The sequence below is a fragment of the Pyrus communis genome, chromosome 11 (genome assembly GCF_963583255.1).
Source record: "Pyrus communis chromosome 11, drPyrComm1.1, whole genome shotgun sequence".
NCBI lineage: Eukaryota > Viridiplantae > Streptophyta > Magnoliopsida > Rosales > Rosaceae > Pyrus > Pyrus communis.
In genome coordinates, this window is record NC_084813.1 from 8825917 (window position 1) to 8846881 (window position 20965).

The 20965-nt window shown below is 36.4% G+C and overlaps 3 protein-coding genes across 5 annotated transcripts; 1 reads left to right on the plus strand and 2 right to left on the minus strand.

Annotated features, from left to right (window-relative positions):
- The first annotated feature begins 3837 nt into the window (after window positions 1-3837).
- Window positions 3838-6862, plus strand: LOC137749151 (sulfite exporter TauE/SafE family protein 3-like). The gene is made up of 11 exons (XM_068489265.1): window positions 3838-4163; window positions 4478-4637; window positions 4767-4967; window positions 5039-5103; window positions 5194-5230; window positions 5329-5405; window positions 5473-5559; window positions 5679-5729; window positions 5854-6169; window positions 6271-6411; window positions 6528-6862. The coding sequence occupies exons 1-11, from the start codon at window positions 3987-3989 to the stop codon at window positions 6602-6604; spliced, it is 1389 nt and encodes a 462-aa protein (XP_068345366.1). The 5' UTR covers window positions 3838-3986; the 3' UTR covers window positions 6605-6862.
- A 1017-nt stretch (window positions 6863-7879) lies between these two features.
- Window positions 7880-10508, minus strand: LOC137709346 (cytochrome c-type biogenesis CcmH-like mitochondrial protein). Of its 2 annotated transcripts, none has more exons than XM_068448430.1 (4): window positions 10452-10508; window positions 9976-10149; window positions 8347-8478; window positions 7880-8253 (listed from the first exon to the last, which is right to left on the minus strand). In XM_068448430.1, the coding sequence occupies exons 2-4, from the start codon at window positions 10117-10119 to the stop codon at window positions 8053-8055; spliced, it is 477 nt and encodes a 158-aa protein (XP_068304531.1). In that variant the 5' UTR covers window positions 10120-10149; window positions 10452-10508; the 3' UTR covers window positions 7880-8052. The 2 variants fall into 2 exon arrangements, with proteins under 2 accessions (XP_068304531.1, XP_068304532.1); XM_068448431.1 differs by having other exon boundaries at window positions 10372-10456.
- A 2235-nt stretch (window positions 10509-12743) lies between these two features.
- Window positions 12744-19956, minus strand: LOC137708616 (probable plastidic glucose transporter 3). Of its 2 annotated transcripts, none has more exons than XM_068447734.1 (15): window positions 19778-19956; window positions 19046-19190; window positions 18733-18835; window positions 18563-18630; window positions 18345-18477; window positions 17623-17722; window positions 17404-17516; window positions 17168-17261; window positions 16376-16529; window positions 16140-16283; window positions 15947-16020; window positions 15679-15767; window positions 15164-15278; window positions 14146-14330; window positions 12744-13145 (listed from the first exon to the last, which is right to left on the minus strand). In XM_068447734.1, exons 2-14 carry the CDS (start codon window positions 19134-19136, stop codon window positions 14148-14150), a joined length of 1461 nt encoding a protein of 486 aa, XP_068303835.1. In that variant the 5' UTR covers window positions 19137-19190; window positions 19778-19956; the 3' UTR covers window positions 12744-13145; window positions 14146-14147. The 2 variants fall into 2 exon arrangements, with proteins under 2 accessions (XP_068303835.1, XP_068303834.1); XM_068447733.1 differs by having other exon boundaries at window positions 18733-18838.
- Window positions 19957-20965: the final 1009 nt, after the last annotated feature.

Sequence of the window (20965 nt, forward strand, 5' to 3'; positions counted from 1 at the left end):
CCGACCCAGGCCCCCACCACATATTGGGCTCGACTCCACCGTAACATTATATTGTCCGTTTTGAGCCCCGACCACGCCCTCACGGTTTTGTTTCTGAGAACTCACATGAGAACTTCCCAGTGGGTCACCCATCATGGGAATGTTCTCGCGCACTACTCGCTTAACTTCGGAGTTCTGATAGAACCCGAAGCCAGTGAGCTCCCAAAAAGCCTCGTGCTAGGTAAATATGGGAATTTACATATAAGGCTTACATGATCCATTCCCCTGGATGATGTGACATGTTACAATCCACCCCCCGTTTAGGGTCCTAACGTCCATCAACATAACATCTCTCCCCTCTAGGCATAGCAAACTCTAAATCATACCTTAGAGGTGTAGGATGAGGTTGCGTCACTTGTGCAAATGTAGGATCACCTTTGGATGTTGTTTAATTAGTACTTGTCCAGTCATACTACACTTAGGGTACTTATGCTTTGGTTGTGTATTTCACACTTAATCTCACACTAGCACCTTTTCTTAGCTAGTGCTGCTAGTAGTTGGTTTTTATTTATTCGCATTTTTATTATTATTATTGCTTCCGCACTGTGTACATGGTTACGTCACTCTCACGTGACGGTCAGCACACCCTGATTTAGGTCAGGGTGTGTCAATTTTGATCTTACTCATGGTTTTAGTCTAAAAGTCATATTTGTCAAGGATTAGATGAAGTTTTCTATAAATATAATTTCACTTAATTAAGCATGTATTATTACATATTAGGCATGTTTTGTTGTTATTATATATTAGGCAATGAATTTATAACTGTAAAATTTTTTAGGCATGGTTTGTTATTATTATACATTAGGCAATGAATTTATAACATTAAGGTTTTATTTCTTTTTCTGTAATTATTAATTCCCCCTTAAATTTTGCTTGAAATTAATTGTGTATATTAAATATTCAATAGGACCTCGCAGGTCCTTATTTTGAAGACCTTAGGTGAGCACGGGAGAGAATAATAGAGATGTATTTAATTGGGATTTAAAAGATTTTAATTGATTTATAAAGTTTAATTGATTTGTAAAAATTTCATATAAAATATTGATTCAATTTCCTCGAAAACTCAGGGGAGGTAAGATTTGTCAATGCTTAAAATACACTACGAAATTTCTCAAATTCCTCAACTTTTAAAAATTCTTTAAAATAAATTTCTAATTGGATATACTTGAAATTTTTATAAACTTGTTTAAAACCCTAATTGAATATACCGGATTTTTAAGAATTTTAATAAACTATTTTAAAATCCTAATTGAATACTTCTAAATTTATTAACAGAATTAAAATCTCTCAGAATCTCAATTCTACATGGTGTAAATTTGTAAAACCTTCCGACTTATTTGTGTTATTATTTATGTGGTCATCGATCGACATTGGTTAAGAACCTAGTTTGGTATGTATTTCCTTTTTTATATATTTTATAATGTTTGGTGTGTACTTGCAAATAAGGGTTTAATCTCAGTTTACTACCTTGAAGTTTCTTGATTTTCAACATTTGATATATGAAGTTTTTTTCATCGCAGAGTGGTAACTAAAGTCATAATTTTGGAACAATCTCATACATTCGTTAAGGTTACTATTAAGTCAACCGTTAACTGGTGATGTGGTTCCTAAGTGGACAATAAATGGACACCACGTCTCATTATAGGGCCACGTGAATATTAAAAAATTAAAAAATTAAAAAATAACAAAAAAAAAAAAAAAAAAAAAAAAAACCTTTTTGGTATATATCTTATTTGAAAATTTTTATAATTTCTCGTAAGAATTTTTCTTGAAAACAATTTTCTTTAAGACTCAAAAACTTGTTTGGTATGCAATTTAAAAATTTTAAATCTTACAACTTAAATTAGACAAAGATATCCAAAAAGAGGAGGTCAAAATAGAAAGTAAAGAGAGGAAGAACGAAAGTAAGAGATGATTAGAGGAAAGAGAAAGAAGTAATAGGATCGGAAGAGATATAGAGGAAGAGGAGTGAGAGAAAGAACTAAGAGAATGAAGAGAGCGGATTGAAAGAGAGACAAAAAATGTTTAAAAAAAAAAGGTGAGAAAAATGAGAAAAGAAAGAGATAAATTTGAAGTGAGATGAGAGGAGGGAGAGAAAAAAAAAAGTGAGTTTAAATTTAAAAACTCAAAAATTTATTTTTTGTGTTTTTAGAAAATAGACTATATTTCTATGTTAACGTTGAATTCAGTTTTTTTTAAATAGTCCTATTAAACAAGTTTTTAAGGTCTAAAACTTGAAAATTATTTTTGAGTTTAAAAAGTTGAATTCACAAAACAGGCTCTAAATCTCTCGAACAATGATTGTATGCCCTCCCACTTTCGGTGCCCTCCCATGCCCTCCTGTTTTATGTGATCACAGTTAAGTCACGTCAACATTTTATCTTATTTTTTTATAGAGATAATAAGATAAAAATAAATAGTAATATAAAATATTAACGTGACTTAATCGTAAGAAAATATGGGATCGGAAGTGAGAGGGAAGACAATCCTTGTCCAAATCTCCCACCACCATTTTCACCCCAAACTGCTGCAGATGCAGAGCCCCTACCCCATGGCCACCCTTCCACCCATAACCGCCGCAACACTCTCTCCCTCTCACTATCACCCAGCACCTTCTCAGGCTTCCGCACACTCCCTAAACCATGAAAGTATTCCTTTTCCTCCTCCTTCCTCTCTCGCTCTCCTCTTCTTCTCTCTCCAAACCTCCATAACTCTCTGCTCTTCTTCCTCTAAGCGAAGAACCCACAAATACCCAACTCGATACAATGTTTCAAACCAAACGTAATGGCGCCGCTATCCAACATGACATTCCACTGCCTCAAATCTATGTAACTCCGAAGAACTTCGTCGAATTAACCGACCCTTAAAATTCACAACAAGGATTGCATTCCAGAGAGACAGATTCCCGTTGATGAATCTGTCGAAAACCCATCTGGATTTTGAGGAAAAAAAAAAAAAAAAAAAAAAAAAAAAGGGGAAATCAGAAAGAGGGTAAGATTGGAATGCCCGCTACGATTGCAGTGGTGGAGACAAATAAAGCCAATAAAGTACCTGTATTGCTTCAAGCGCAGGGCAAAAGGAAAAGGCTAAGGTTTTTGGAAGATGTTGGAGAATGAGGATGGAAGGGCGGCCATGGGGTAGGGACTCTGCATTTGCAGCAGTTTGGGGTGAAAATGGCGGTGGAAGATTTAGGTTTTATTTATTTATTATTATTTTTTTTTAAATATCCACATGGGCTCATAATGACTAGTTCAGTTATTGTCTATTTGAATGTTATGTCACTAATTAACGGTTAATTTAACAATAAAATTAAAAAATGTATGAGACTGTTTCAAAATTATGATTTTAAATAATAATCTAAGATAAAAAAAAAAACAGAATGTTGAAAACCAAAAAACCTTTAAAATAGTAAACTGAGATTAACCCTTCAAATAAATAAAAAGTTTATTTCGAGTTCAAATAAATAGCAAGTTGACATTCCCTTATTTGTGAAATTTCGAAATCGTGCCTTTGTCGAACAGGAGAGGGGATCCGAACCGTCCAAATTGAATTTATTTGTTTTGGTTAGAAAACAGTAACAAATATATCGGTGTGAACCTTTAGGTCCCGGTTTGTATAATAAATACACGCCTGCTGCTCCAACAAGCAATAAATATATGGGTGACTATTGGTGAGGAATAATTAGGGAGGTTCAAAGTTGGAAAATAATCAACTCGATCGTGCCTTGTGAATCTTATAAGAATCAATCATCATTCAGTGTCCAGTACCGAATCTTTAAAAAATAAAGGCAATAAAAAAATTACCCGTTTTGGAGATCCTGCTATAGCAAGATTGTATCTCTATACAAGTACATGCATTCAGATACCTTCTTCTGCTATAATTTTCGGTTTCGCTTGCTGCATTGGAGGAGCAAGTTCTGAAAGAAAAAAAAAAAAAAAAAAAAAAAGATGTCAAGTATGATTGGAACCGTTCGGTTTGGTTTGCTGGGTTTGCTGGTTTTGTTAGCATTATCATCAGCAGCAGTTTCCGCGCATGAAGAACTGGTGGAGTCACAACCTTCAAGGCATGAAAATAATACTGGGAAAGAGGTGGTAGCAAACTTGGGATATAAGCATGTGTGGCCGGTATGTCCAATTTTCGAATAAAATTTATTGGGATTAATGTTGTCTAAGTTAATTAATGCATGTTGTTCTAAGTTGATTGTGATATACATGAAGTGTTTGGCTTCTGAGAAAATGCACGTCGCCACAAGGGTGATCGATTAGGCATGAAACTTCTGAATTTGTGTGTGTTGAAGTTGTACTTCCCAGCCAACACAATCAATTAACAATGTACTATATACCTTTGTTCTCTCATAAGCAAAACTCACTTTTTCAAGCTTAAGTGGTACTTCGAGTGTCGAAATAGTTCAAAGCTGAATTGTAGTTTTTACGTGTAGGAAATCAGATTCAGCTGGAAAATTGCTGTTGGTACGATGATTGCATTTGTTGGGGCAGCGTTTGGGAGTGTGGGAGGTGTTGGTGGGGGTGGCTTTTTCATCCCAATGCTCACCCTCATCATTGGCTTTGATCAGAAATCAGCAATAGCAATATCCAAATGTAAGTATATAGTTTCATATATCACAGAGGGGCTTTATTTAATTCATCTCTTTCCCGATGCTATTTTACCTTTTTCTTTTTATGTTTTCCATTGAAAAATCTGAATGTCGCTTCTTTGCGGTTAGTCAGGTATGATCACGGGTACAGCAACTTCAACGGTCCTGTACAATTTAAGGCGAAGGCATCCTACACTTGAGTTGCCCATCATCGACTATGATCTCGCACTTCTTTTCCAACCAGTGTTGGTTCTAGGGATCAGCATTGGCGTTTCTCTGAATGTGGTTCTTTCTGACTGGATGATCACAATCCTACTATTTGTTGTCCTCTTAGGTAACAATTTCTTAACAATTCTTCTTCATTCACATCTTGGACAAGCGTCATTGAGTGTTCATGATCTGCAGCGGTATCAACTAAGTCGTTCTTCAAGGGTGTCAAGGCATGGAAAGCAGAAACCGTAACTAAAAAGGCAGGCTTTAAACTTTGATTTCTACCGAATTCATCTTATATTCTGCACAACTGATCCATCTAACTCTGAAACTTGTTTAATTATTTTTAGACTAAACGTGTTGCTTCCGAAGGCTTGCAATCGAATGGTGAGTTGGTCTACAATTTGTTCTTGTCGCCTGTTTAAGCTCTGATATTTATCTTATTAGTATTACTTGGAAGGCTAATTGTCTCGTTACTCGTGAAGATGTTGAAGACAAATATATTCCTGGAGGCGCAACCAATGGAACTCTAACAGAAAAGAATGAAACTAAAAGAACGAAGGTAAAATTTTTGAAGCTTAAACTTTTCTCTGCAATATTTTAGGTACTAACTTCTGTGACATTCCCAGGTTTCTGTTGTTGATAATGTTCGCTGGAAGGAACTCGGAGCTCTTGTAGCGGTCTGGCTTGTAATACTTGCATTGCAGATTGCTAAGGTTTATATCTAGTGTCATACGTAGTCGGTTTTCCTTACACCGAATCTTTCCATTTGTAGTCTCCTTCACTTCTTTGCATTAAGAAATTGGATTAACGTGAATCTTACTTGTCGGTGCAGACTTATGTGAAGAAATGTTCTGGAACATATTGGTTGATAGAACTCTTGCAGGTACGTACATCTTCCATGCTTCTTGTACCAGGAAAAGAAAAACTTCTTTGTGCCTGCAGATAGCCAGATATATGACCAAAATGAGACTCCCATTGATGGAATTTTTTCTTGTCGTATAAATTAGATTCCGGTGGCTGTTGGAGTAACTTCATATCAGGCAGTTAATCTGTACAAAGGGCGCAGAGTAATTGCATCGAAGGGAGAAGCAAGCACAAAGTGGCCAGTTTACAAGCTTATTGCTTATTGCGCTGGTGGTATAGCAGCTGGTATCCTTGGTGGATTGCTTGGCCTCGGCGGAGCATTCATGTTAGGTCCCCTTTTTTTGGAGATGGGAATCCCTCCTCAGGTATCAAGTGCCACAGCCACCTTTGCCATGACATTCTCTTCGTCCATGTCCGTTGTAGAGTACTACCTCCTAAAACGCTTTCCTGTTCCCTACGGTAGCTTTCTTAGCCATACAAGTCTCTGTGATTGTTTAAAAGACAATTTGGTTATACTTTCAAATAAAACGTTGGCTTTTTTCTTTGTAATTCTCTTGCAGCCCTCTACTTTGCTGCTGTGACTACTATTTCCGCAGTCGTAGGGCAGCATGTGGCAGGAAAGGTGATCAAGAAACTAGGAAGAGCATCTTTGATTATCTTCGTTCTCGCTTCCACGATACTTGTGAGTTCAGTAACGTTAGGTATGCACAATCCCCTCGTACTCTATTTCTCTTAGTGAGTTGAACCTGTCATATTCCGGCCAGTGAAGATATGCATTTCTGTTGACAAAGTGAATACTTTCTTTTCAACTTAACAGGTGGGATTGGCGTAGGAAACATGGTTAAAAATATCGAGCAGAAGAAGCCCTTGGGATTTCAGAACATCTGCACTTAAAAACCCTAGCCTTTGAGACGCAGAACATATGAAAGCTGCATGCATTTTCCGAAGACGAAAATTTTGGCAGCAGAGAGAAGCAACTGGGGAATTAGCATGACAGATTTTTGACCTAATTATACCTCCTTATACTAGAGACCAAAAACATGTACTCAAAACCAAAAGTTTAAGTTGTTTCCATATCATTATTTAGTTTCTTTTGAATGTGTGTCCCTAATTATATTATTAAATTTTATAGTTTGGAGAACGAAATTGTGAAGTAGCAAATTTTACTCTTCAAATTACCGCGTAGGTTAATAAACTTGTATTTATAGAGGCTGTTGGTGTGACAATTTGGTATCAGAGCCTAACCTTGACTGTGGTGTGCCGATGACGATGTCGGGCCCCTAAGGGGGGTGGATTATAAGATCCCACATCGCCCAGGGGAGTGATCCTTATATATATATATATATATATATATATATATATATATATATTATCATCCCTACCTAACACGAGACCTTTTGGAAGCTCACTAGCTTCGAAGTTCTTCGGAACTCCGAAGTTAAGCAAGTAGCGCGCGAAAGCAATCCCATGATGGGTAACCCAAAGGGGTGTGGATTGTAAGATCCCACCCGCCCAGGGGAGTGATCCTTATATGTATATTATCATCCCTACCTAACACGAGACCTTTTGGAAGCTCACTGGATTCGAAGTTCTTTGGAACTCCGAAGTTAAGCAAGTAGCGCACGAAAGCAATCCCATGATGGGTGACCCACTGGGAAGTTCTCGTGTGAGTTCCCAGAAACAAAACCGTGAGGGCGTAGTCGAGGCCCAAAGCAGACAATATCATGCTACGGTGGTGGAGCGGGCCCGGGATGTGGTGGGGTCCCAGGGCGGGATGTGACATGACTAATGAGCCATAGGTGCATTACCGGATCTAATGCATCAACAGCTAATAGTCACTTACAAGAGCAACTAAACCCTTATCTACGAGGCTTTGTAATTGCATACGTATTCACGAAGACTGAGTTAACCAGCTAATTGTGTGAACTCAAGTGAACCCTTCCACAAATCTACTAAATGTTAAGAGGAGCTTCATTGCAACCAGTAGATAGCTGAAACTTGAAAGAAACGTTTAGATATTTTGGCCAAGAAAGAATTAGACAAATAAGTACAAGCACCTCGGAGGAAAACTTCTAACCAAAACATGGACGAGAATTTTAAATTATAGTCAAATAACAAGACATCAACTGGTAAACAAAACAATCAACGTGATCACCGGCTATGTACGACTGTATGAAAATCAGATTTATTTTGCATTGACAGAGCGTACTCAAAGAAAATAAACTACTTAACAAGTCGATTTACATCTTTGGACCCTATCCCTGTTTAGCTATAGTTCATTAATTTCTACCACACAGTTTCCAGTATAAAATGGAAAACCAAGGCTTGTGGAAGAGGATGCATCATTGTTCTCTCCACCTCCTCCACAAGGAGGAAGGAGTTCCTCGTGAAGGCGGAGGCGTGAGGAGGTCTAACATGGTTTGCTTCTCATTCGGGGTCAATGGAACACCTCTAACAAGGTTCAAGGCCATGATGTGGACATTAGTCTTTTGCCTGTGCCTGTTATATGCCCATATTCCTGCAGCAGCACCAGCAACGACAAGCTGTTTCCAAAACCCAATAACAATCAAATGAGCATAAATCAAAATTTAAGATTCCAGCAGAAAAGTTCAAGTGTTTAAGGTTTTCTAATTTACCGGTGATAACCACAAGCCTGCAGTCTGCAGATCAAATTTTGGGGCATAAAGTACTGTCTCCCCAAAATCCTCTTCGAGCTTCTTATATATCTCTTTATCGCTCTTCCCAGCATGAATTTCATCTCGAATTAACTACACAAATATCATATACATTAACGTTATTAGGTAAACCTTTATGACACAGAAGGTGCATGGTCATTTATGTAACAAAAAGTTTATGGACTTCCCAAACTCCTTCTCACAAACAGCAATCAAGATGGTTAGAGAAAAGCCATACTAGCAAAGTTCAAACGGTATTTGACAGTTTGTAAATAATCATTATGTTACAGTACGAAAAGTTAATTAAGTTAAAAAATAAAAATAAATTCCTTTTCATACAATCAAGATGGAAAGTAATATGCTAAAATAAGTTCACAAATGAAATTGACAAACATGCACCTAAAATGTAGTGTTGTTACAAATATCCCACCACTTAGTACATCTGGGTTAAACAAGACTAGCCTAATTTTGGCCATTAATTAGTCTCACTCATCGCAAATATTTCCATCTTCTCTATGAAGCAATTATTTCAGACATGAATAGTTGAAGACTATCATTCACAGATAACTTATAAGTACATAAGAAACAAATAAAAACCTCTTATATGGCTAACTTGGACATCTAAGTGATTAGTAGCTGCTACTTGCTACTTACTAACATGATGTTTCTCAAAAGTTTTGATAGGTATCTCAACTTTGGCGTAATTGAACCATACGCAAATTGACTAATGATATACCTAATAATTGTTAGCATGGATTGTCAAGCACCCGGATTGAAACCAAAGTGAAAGCTTAGCAAGTCAATTAGTGCAAAACGTAATTAGTTAGGTTTTCAATTAATCTGTTGTGTTGAGATTTGTTTGTACCATACTTGACCAATCCCGAAACTATCAAGCACTAGTCAACTTCATACCTTAAAAGACCCACTGAAGGGTTCATGCTGAGGCACCCCTACCGAAGCACAAGAGTTTCCCTCCAACCAGTAGGCCAATCACAACACGACACGTGTCAACGTCAGAATAAAGCTCCTAGAGTCCCACATCAACCACGAACAAAAGCCGGAGACTCTCCTCAACTATAAAAGGAGACCATTCTCCTACAATTAATCCCTAATGTCATTATTGTACTTAAACTAGTCATTAGAACCCACTAACGATGATTATGCTTGAACTTATGTATTTGTGTAAACCCTTCACTATTAATGAGAACTCCTCTACTCCGTGGATGTAGCCAAACTTAGAGTGAACCATGTACATCTTGTGTTTGCTTCCCTACCTCTATCTCTTTTCATATTATCCTCTCTAGATGACCGGAGCAACCGAGCAAAGGTCACAAACTTGACACTTCCAAAGTATCACTGATTTTATGCATCAACAAGCTTGTTAATAATCATAATTAGGGTTGTATAGCATATATCTGGTCTAAAACCAGATCATAATATGTAATGATTCTTTACTGTTCTCTCTCTCTCTCTCTCTCTCTCTCTCTCTCTCTAAGGTTCACTACTGCTTCATAGATTGGATGTCAATAGGTTTTTCATGGATTGTATCAATAATGTATCTCAAATTCAACATAATGGTAAATGTAATACCTTTCTAAGCAAAATGGCAATATCCGCTTGTGAATCTTCAATGGACTGACTCCCACACTCAGTGCATCGAACATTATGACTAATGTTCCGAGCCCGGGCATCCACCACCTGAGACTTCTTCACCGGGTCCTCTTCGCTACCCATTGTTCTGTATCGGGCCTCAAGATCTCAAATCTACCAACGATCAGCCCAAAATAAATAAATAAATAAATAAAATTAAATAAGCAATTAAACAAAGTTCAAACAGTTGTGCTTTCACTGAGACATTTCATCAAACAGTTGCCGTGCATTTTATTTTTTCAAAAACAACATATCCAACAATCGATCAAAACCGCTATATGTTGTTTATAACTTTTGAGAATTGACTGAGTTATGAAAGACAAGTGAAATTGTTACGTAGTTTTCTCTCGGCATTTTCTTGGCAAACAAACAGGTGATAAGAAATGAAGAATAGAGAACCGGCGCGTACGGCGTACCTGAGCTGAAACTGAGATGATACGCTCCCAAAAATTCTGTCGTGCTTTGAGTTTGCTTTGATTTGAATGTAAAACGACAGTCGTATCAAATGTATGCTGTCGTCGTTTGAAAAATTTTAGCGCTCCACTTTTATTAAAGGATAATGTTATTTATACACTTATTTTTGCATTTCACATACCTTTTTAAATTTTCACCGTTGATTTTTTTATTCATTCAATCCAAATGTCAAAAATTAAGAGGTGTGTATGTGAGAAGTAAAAAAATGAGCGTGTGGATAACATAAACCTTATTGAAAGGGCTGAGGCTTTTTGTACTATGTGCTCCGATCAAGTCTGCAGTCCTGAGTTCCATCGGAGGAGTGTCATGAGAATTGGAGTAAGATTCTCTCATCTCCTACTCTCATCCACTTCCCTTCCATTCTCTCACACTTTGCTTGATGTCTTATTGTTTCTATAAAAAAAACAAAAATCAATATAAGATGTTGACGTTTTTTATTTGACAAAATTAATACTCTTATAATCTTATTACATGATAAGCATATCAACGCCATCAACTATGGACATTTATTTCATATTATTGACAAAATTAATACACTTATTACATAGTTGCGGGACCTCAAATATTTGATGTGTAGTAATGATGTCGTAAATAAGATATGAGTAGGGTTGGTTACCTGATAAATACTAATGAGACTATTTTAAAAGTTAGAATCTTCATTGATTCTTTATCACCTCATGTTTTTAGCACAATACTTATAATATTGGCACAAAATTAACATTAAACTATAAAATGACAAAAAATTCATGGAGAATTCCACTTTAAGGGTCCTTAAACACTCAATGCATGTTGTACGGGGAAAAGCAACCATGTCACCCACTTATGCATGTTGCTTGGGAACAGTGGGTGCGCAATTGGATCACATATGAAAGGAAGGTTCGAGTTGGGCAGTAAGGGTCGAAGAAGGGCAATCACTTATTTTTAAAATCAGCATTTTTAAGATCAAAGAGTCGCGTGAAAAATGTCAGAAAACTCTACGTTTCTAATTCTCCTGTAGCTATATCCTTCGGAACCACAAGAATCTTAGAATGGGATTTCGACTCAACCCATTTCCTTTTGAGATTTTGAGAAGAGGTGCTCTTGCTTACCTTGGATATGAGGAATTCCTAAAAAAAGGTATTTGACGAAAATCTTTCGATCAATAGATAGGATTTAGTGTTCAATATAGGGGATATGATGATCCATCTGCTCTCTCTCTCTCTCTCTCTCTCTCAAAATAGGGAGGGGGCACATATAACGATATATAAAATATGGGGAGATGGTAAAGGATGCATAGACGACATCTAAGGGGATGCCTATTCTATTCCTCTCTTCTTCTTTTTTCAGATAAATAAAACGTAAGCTGATGAACGTTAATATGCTTGCTCTAATAATCAATTATTTATAAAGAAAATTTACGTTATGTTGTATGAAACATAGCTGTCGATATGTCGGTTCATATTATATTATTTGACATTATTAATATTTTGATTACATAGTTGTTGATATATTTGTCTATTTAAGTGTACCTAGCAAGTAACTAACGTGTGACATTTCTTATTGGTTGACCTAACACAAATTTTCTCAAGCATAATCTCATTTCGCTAAATATTAGGCTCATCAACCAGCTATTTCATGTCTCGTAGAACAGGATCCAGCCTTCTAGATATAGGGTTTAATTAGTTTCAGCATGTAGTTCAATATCCTAGTAAGTAGTATTAGGGTGTTGGATTTTTATCCATGTATTCCGTGTTCAAAACTCTCATTTCCTAAATTATTGTAATAGCTTCAAACTCTCCCCCTTATAATAGTAAAAAGAAATTAAAAAAAAAAAAAAAATACATACATACATACATACATACATACATACATATATATATAAAGCCGGTTTCATGCCAAAGCAACTCGGAAAAAAGGAAAAAAACCTGAAGGGATCCACCAAGGCCACAAATTCGAATTTTTGAAATTTGATTCAACGGCTAAAGTTATTATAACTTTTAAAATGAGCCCCTATTTGTAACAATTAGATCAAATTTTAAAAACTCAGATTTGTGACCTTGATGGACTTGGTGGAAGGGATCCGGATCCCTTTCCAAAAAAATGCACCAAACTGTTGAAGATCTCAAACCAAAGAAAGTGCACGTAAACATTTAACCAAAAGAAACATCCGTTATATCCATCAGAACACATAATCTTAAGATAGAATCAAAAGATCATTTGTGATTTAAAGCCTTAAATACTATAAAAAAGCGTCTTACGATTATGTTCCTAGAACGTGTATACGGTTAATTATCACTCTTAAGTAGGTCTTAAATTCGACTCTCGTTGATAGACAAATTCAAATCAGAACCAGATTAGTACCCTCCGGAAATCAGGTCAACTATTTCCAAGAATCAAGCCATAATTTTGATGGAACAGTTGTATTATCAATTATTGTGGAAGTCGGGTCCTTCATGTATTACATTGCACGGTAAGTTTCAGTAGGCTCACAAATATTCAAGGAAGAAAACAGCTCTCGTAATTTAAGGCCTTCCAGGGTGCAGGGTGAGCACCTGAAAATTAGTACCCAAACTCCCCAGCTACAGGTTACAACGCGACGATCTTCCAAAGGGAATTCAGGCAGACGTATCCAGACTAGCTTATTGTTCACTATCTCCCTGCAAATCAACACAATACATGAATTCTGAAGAATATAAACACACACCAATCAATAAATAAACTCTGTTTCCACCATCCGGCAAGTTTTCTTTTCGTCTGTAATTTAGTGAGTTTAACTAAAGAAATTTCAGCTAAACCTAAAGTACAGAGATCATTTGGAGGTAGCAGAGCTTCAAGTAGAGAATCAACTTCAAGGTCGTGAAACCAACTCCAATAATTTGACAGCAGATATTGGCAACCTAGACATTTAGTAGAACTTGACAAACTTTTTGTGACCAATCATCTAGTTGGCAAAATAATGGGGACTAATTGGAGATTCAAGACACCTACTCTGAAAGTTAAAATTGCAAAGGAGACTGACGAGACAAAATTCGAAGAGACATAAACTAAAGTATCCCCTTCACTGTACCCTCTCGGAGCTGTAACCCAGACACTTTCTTTTCTAGAATGTCATGTTTTCTGATAGTCTAAAAAATTATTCAGGTAACCGAGGATGTTAAGGAAAAACGGTAACTGGACACTCAACTGAGCATGGCAATACACTAGGGGCAAAAGTGAGTCATGAGTTCCTTCATTAGTAAAAAGGGACTTCAGCTTTGTGTAACATAAATGATCTCTAATTAGTGTTCCCTAGATAATCAAATAAAAAGATATTAGATAAGGTTACTGAAAAAATTAGCCCTCAACTCAGGGGAAATGGAAGCTCAATGAGCAGACAAAAAACCGAACTCCGTCTCATAGCTCTGCCAAAGAAGCAACCAGTAACTACGTCCCTTTAGATCCAAGAAATCCTCAAAATGTAATCCTTACATGATAACTGCTAAAAAGTAATAGTGCATGATACTGAGAAAACAATTATATAATTATAATTCAGGTAACATGAGGGAATACCAACTATCAAATTGCGACTACCTATTGTGAGGTAAACTAAAACCAAGATATGTAACGGGTTGATGTCATAAAAATAAAGACTGCCTCATAAAATAACAAAATAGATACCTTCATTGTGGTGGAACAAGTGCAATTTCAATTTCTTGGAGGGACTTTCCTTTTGTTTCTATTACGTTTCTCTTCACAAAAAGGACGGCCAGTAGACAAAATGTAGCAAAGATTGTATACAGAATTTGTGGCCCGATTTGCTCCAGCAACGGTAAAAACAACAGGCCAACAAAGAAATTTATCACCTGTTGAAGGCACCAAAGTTCATTAGTGCGAGATGGCATTAAAAATTAGAAATTTGTGCAAACACAAGAAGCAATTTCATTGAGACCTCGACATGCAACTCTCAAGAATGGATTCTTACAAGAACAACAGTAACCATGCAGAAAAGGATATTAAATTAATTATGAACAATGGATAATATCCGAATCAACCAATATAATTGCAGCAAACCATAATTATATTAGACTATTAGCGTACTACTTTATCACCCATGCAGTGGCCCAGCCATGATAGTTATTGTGCTGGACTGAACTTCCAAAGAAAAAATAATTGATCTTATTCAATAAACTGTCAGATTTCAGTAGAATCCCCTTAATTCGCATTTTCTAAAGCTAAACCTGTCCTTATGTAAATCCAAAAATTAGGCTAGGATACCAAGACCTTCACCCCTGTTCAATACCTGTTCAAGTTAATTAATTAAAGATGAGAACTTGAGAAGGAATATTATGCATGAATTCTATTGTCATTGTAGATGAAAAAGCACCCTACACTTTATCATTAAGGGAAAAAAAAAATTCATTTGATCGTCAAATTCAATGCACTGTGGATGAGCTGTATACACAAAGATCGTGGGCTGTTTTAGACTGACTGGCCCTGCAGCCATGACAAAGTATTAACACCAGATTATTGCTTTCGTAGATTAAAAGTGATCATCAAGTAGAAAAGTTTTGTCGGATATCACGTTCATAAAAATATGTTTGGTATGTGTGTAGGACAAGTTATCTGTCAGCTCCACAATCATGAAAATAAAAGGTGCAAATGAACCATATCTGGAAGAACAATAGATGACAATTACCCAATGCACGGCCATGCAAACTGCCATTGCTTTTGCCCTAATACGGCCAGGAAGAATTTCTGATAGGAGGAGACCAGGCACTGGACCAGCACCAGTAGCAAACATGAACACAAACCTGCAAAAACCATTACATAATCTAGAATATCATAACAATCATACCCAAAAGCTTCTGTGCAGATTTGCTTTATAATCTCAAAGTCATGTAAATGTGGTATGTGGAAGTATAGATAATTAGATATGCATGCATAATGCATTAAAATAAAAAATCTATGGAGAAATGGCGCATAACATTACAATATGTTATATTCACTCAATTGTGCCAATTTTTTTATAATATTGTTAGGCAGGAATTAAGTTTGAATAGAAAAAGAAGAAAACCAGAATGGCTTACTAAAATGAATTCACTTATACCATTTTGATCATCCCAGTGAAAGACCCATTTTAAATTCCATACTTATTATAACATAGCTTTTCCTCTACTCTACAAACAAGATTAAGGATCACTGACTACTCACAGCAGCATGCCGCCAACAGATAGACTCAATGCTCCAGACCCTGATGTATAAGAACTTGCTCCAGTTACTTGAAGACCCATTGCCACTGCCTAAACCAAGAAATGCACAAAGGGTTAGAAAACATATCATATTTAGTCTACTTGATGAAATCAAGGAGAGAACCTCAGTAGGAGAACATGCAACATTGGTACCACAGATTCCACAAAACAGACATATATTTTAGCTCAAAAGTTTGCATCAAATATTCGGAGTATTTTTAGGAGCCTACCATGCCAGAAAAACTTCCAAGAAGAAGCACCTTTCTTCCAAGCTTATCCATCAATATCATTGCAAGAATTGACCCTAGAACAGTATAAGAAATTGACCAAAAGATAAGAACAGTATGATGAATACATAAGGAAACATATACGCAAATCTCAATTATGGACAAATAAGATGCTTGAGAGTAAACCCAATCATACCCGATAGATTTGCGATTCCAACACATACGTTAGCCAGAGCTGAAGGCACCCCAAAGCTTTTAAAAACAGTTGAAGAGAAATAGAACACAGCATTTATGCCTGTCAGCTGTTGTAAAGCAAAAATGGTAGACCCAATGAAAACCACTGCAAAATATGGAAGCAATAAGGTAATCATGCAGAAGGAAGCACGTATGTCACTTCTGAACAACTCACATACTAATGAGTTGAATATATACTTTTGAAATGTCGGCCAGACAGTAGCTCAGAGAACTTTACTGTCTCTAGTTCATCCCCTCTGTCCGACTTTGACAATTCTGCCATTGCAAATTTAACATGTGCTGCTCCTAAAAGTTTCTCAAATTCAGCTTCGGCTTCAGTACCACGTCCTCTCTGAACCAATCCAAAAACAACTTTTAGCATCAATATATATATAAGAAGCCTTCAATGGGTCAAAAAGAAATGAAGTACACTCATATCTATCTCATACCAAATATTGTAAGGTAAGTAAATGATGAAAGCTCTTAAATCCTTTGGATAATATCACCCAAAAGGCATGTATAATTGGGAGGGAAAAAAACAGCTAAAAAACAAAGATACAGAGGCCTGCTGCACCAAGAAATAATTTGGAGCACTAACATCAAACACTTCCAATACAAAGAGAAAATGAACCTTTTCTGTACTTGCAACAACAGAGAAAAAGAAAGAAAGACAAAAGAAGAAAAGTAAAAAACAAATTTCAAATCCCCCTTTGATCCAGAACTGGATCATGAAGCACAATTATTAATCCAGATCACTGCAGTGCAAAATCTATATATATATATATATATAGTACTATATGCACGTAATAATATGTTAACTTCTTAGATATCAGAAAATAACAAGAACCGAATTTCCCTAAACCTGCATAGAGCTCAACCAATTCAGCAATCAAGACCTCATATAGGACAATTTATATTGAGTCCAAACATGAGATACAAACTTGACCAAATGTTTCAAAGGTTGGGGATTAAGAAATGAGAGCATATAACCTTGAAAAGCCACTGAGGACTCTCTGCACAGAACTCCATGCAAACAGCTAACACTGCAGCAGGAACAGTAGATACCCAAAAACAAACCCGCCACCTATGCATCAATGGTGTTGATGGAAAACAGTATTCTTTAGATAACTGTTGGGAAATACAATAAGATGCTAACATAAGAAAAAATGGATAAAAATTTGAGAAAAAGTTTTCAGGATCTCCATAACCCCATAAGATTATCTTACCAACCCATTATATCCTTGGCTGGGAGTCCAATAAAGAGAGACCCCATAAGTCCAAGACATGTAGAAATTTGTGTGAAGCTCCCAAAAGTACCCCGTACAAAAGCTGGTGAAATCTGCTTATGTGAACAGAGCATACTTAAATACTTAATAAGATTAGATGCAAACTAAGCAATGTCAATTAACAGTTGCAGAGAAAACAACAAATATAATTCATTATACCTCTGACACATAGATAGCAGCAACAGGTGGGCCAATTCCCATCCCAGTACCAACAAATATCCTCCCTAGAAGCATGCCCCATAGACTTTTGGTTGTTGCACTGCAAATTCACATACAAAATTATTTAAAATGACTAATATGGATTGCTATATGAGGAGTTTGTGATATCGATCTTTTCTCTAATTGTATCGGGTGTAAAAAAGTAAAACAAATTTCTTATTTTTGTAAGGGGATACTTTTTTTATCAGGAAAACTTTGAGTGAGAGGTATAAGAAGGAAAAACATGCTAGTTTGGATCATGTAAAATGTGAACATAAGAACAGTTGAAGCAAGAAAGTTATCATTTTGTTGATCTGGAAACCTTTGACTGCAAGGAATAACAGGGAAAAGCATGACAATGTCGGATCATGAAAATGGGGTCATTAGTAATTCATGGTGCCATACTCAGTACTTTGTTTGGGCTATGGGGTTTTGGGGTGGTCATAAACCCTAATGATTTCATTCTGGTGATCATAAGTACTCTCCCTACCCACTAGTGAACCTATCTGGCACAAATCCAAATTGGTTATATAACACTTGATTCTTTAATTCGTCTATGTTCTATTTTCTCTTCACACAATTTCAGTGTGAATCATCCAATTAAGTTTTCACATTACCCAGTTGGGCACACTTAATTTTAAAAAAGGGGTTACGCATGATTGATATTGTGATAACAATGTTACCTCATTGATGCACCGATTATCATCGGCAATGCACACATTTGGAATGCTCTTCGATGCCCAACTCCATCTAGAATCCAACCACTAAATATAGATCCAACAAAAGCACCACCTAAACAGGTACTCACTACTAGACCTTCATTGAAATAGAAACAACAACAGGTAAAATTATGAAATGCATTTAGCTGAGGAAAGATCTGAAATCCAATACCACTTTTTACCCTTCGCCAAAGGATTCCCACTGAAGCCAAGGTCCAAAGAAATGCTATCTAGTGTCTCGTTAACCACTCTGCAGTAGCAAAACCAACAAAGAGTATACTATTGAAGTTAAAGAAACATAAATCAGAAAGGCATAAAAAGAATTCTGAGTTTTCAGGAGTAGGGATGTCACCCAAGATGGTAGCCATATAGGAACGAAGAAAGAGCTGCAACAAGCATATGCGGCAAGGAGCGCTTCCATGAAGGGTTTCCAATACCTTTTCCATTCACTAAACCTACTAAAACCCACACAAGGAATCAGCCACAAGCGCAAGTACTTACAGTACCAAATTATTTAAGACTACATTCTAAATTTATTGAAAATCCCACTTGAATGGAACGTCTAAATAATAATGTACAAACCGTGTAAAAGCTAAAGCAATGTAGCACCCCGGAGGTAGAAAAAAACAGAAAACAAAACTGGTGACAGAGCAATCCTTGAGTACCTGCACTTTCTTCTCTATCATAAGCATTGATAGGGTCCTTGGACGCCACACGCTTGTATGCCGAGTAGGCATCGAGATGACGACCCCGCATAGCAAAATTATAGAAACCTTGTCCAAAATTTGACACAGAAAATTGTGCCGCCGGCTGCAAACACCAGACAACACTGACCAATCAAATTTCTAACCAATTCATCATTTATTATATCATATATTGCTAACCAATCTGGAAAACCAAGAGCTGCATTGCCAGATTAACACACAAATCACAGTACAAATTACAAACTTGAGTGATAGAATGTTGTTATATCCGATCCGGGTAGATCACGGACTGAATGTCAAATTTGCACCATCGATTCATCATACAAACAACATTCATGCAGGCACATAAAATATTCAAAAATTCGGCGGAAATGTTAGAAATCAGGATCAAATGCAGAGAGATCCTCTGCTACAGCCAAAGAAAATGAGCTTCAAACTCAAAAAACGGCCGCGTTTTGAAGGCCAGCAACGGAAAGCAGAAAACTCACCATTTTTTAAATAAATAAATAACAAAGAAAAAGTCGAGACAGAGAGAAGTTTCAGCTACATATTGCAGACAGAATTTTCCAGGATTCTCGTGAATCCGACCGTGAGCTACAAAATGCACATATACATATACAAACACATATACGTATGTATACACATGCATTTACATAAGAGAGAGAGAGAGAGAGAGAGAGAGAAATTGAGTACCTGTGTAAAATGCGGAGGTGGAAAACGATCTGACAGCGAGAGGAGAGAGAGATTGAAGAAGACAGAGGAGGAGGAGGTGAAACTGCGCCGGATGTGGGGGAGGTGAAAGGACAAGCAGAGGGACTGTTTATGCGTCAGTGTCAGCTCTGCGACGGAAATCTAAGCGAGCATTTCGAAACCGTCCCGTGTATCCGGAGGGAGGGAGAGGAAAAAAAAAAAAAGGGAGGGGACACGGGGTCCGTGCTAACGTACGCTTGCGGGTGTGCGTGTCAAGTGCTTTTTCATTAATTTAATAAATTTTAAATTAGGAAACTAATGAAAATGATTTGAAAACTTTGAGTTTTAACGATAAAGACAAAATAAAGGGTAAAGTAAATAGTAACAGGATTGATTTTTTAGTGTAAAAATATGATTTTTCGTTAAAGTAAACATTACCATCACTTGAGGCTGGTGAGCAAAAATATTCTCGTGTTGAGCGGCGGTGGATCTTGTGTTTTGCAGGTCAAGAACATTTTTGCTCATCATCATAATTATGATGTATGCTCACTATACACCTATCTTTTTAACTAACTCTAGTTAACTTTAATATTAAATGTTTGTGTTTCAAATTTTGAAAAAATAAAAAACTAATTATGGTTAAGTGAAATGGCACAGGTCAGATAATAAGGTGTACGGTGAACATAACATAGTTTATGGTGGTGAGCCAAAATGCACCCTTTGTAGGTCACAACCAAATCTAGTTCCACCAATAGCATGGCGACACTTCACACACAACCAACAACTAAAGTACTGATTCTCCATTTACCTAAGGACAATGTTAGGGAGACCAAATTCTTAAATTAAAATTCACAAATCAAATGATTTGTCACTAATAAGAAATAAGCACGTTAATAAACACTAGAGTGATAATCCATTCATCACTAATCACATCATTTGGTTTACTAAATTTGTTTTAAAAATTTAATCTCTTTAGCATTATCTTTTATCTAATTATATTTCATAAAAAAAAAAAAAAGAAAAAAAAAAAGAGAAATATATTTGAAACATTTATGTCATTCCACTGGAAAGTGTCCTCAGACATCTTTCAATATTAAGAAAAGAAATATAAAGAGATTAAATAATCAAGTCATCCAATGTTTTACTAGATTATCAATTTTGATCGTTAAATAATTAGCTGGAGTGATTAGT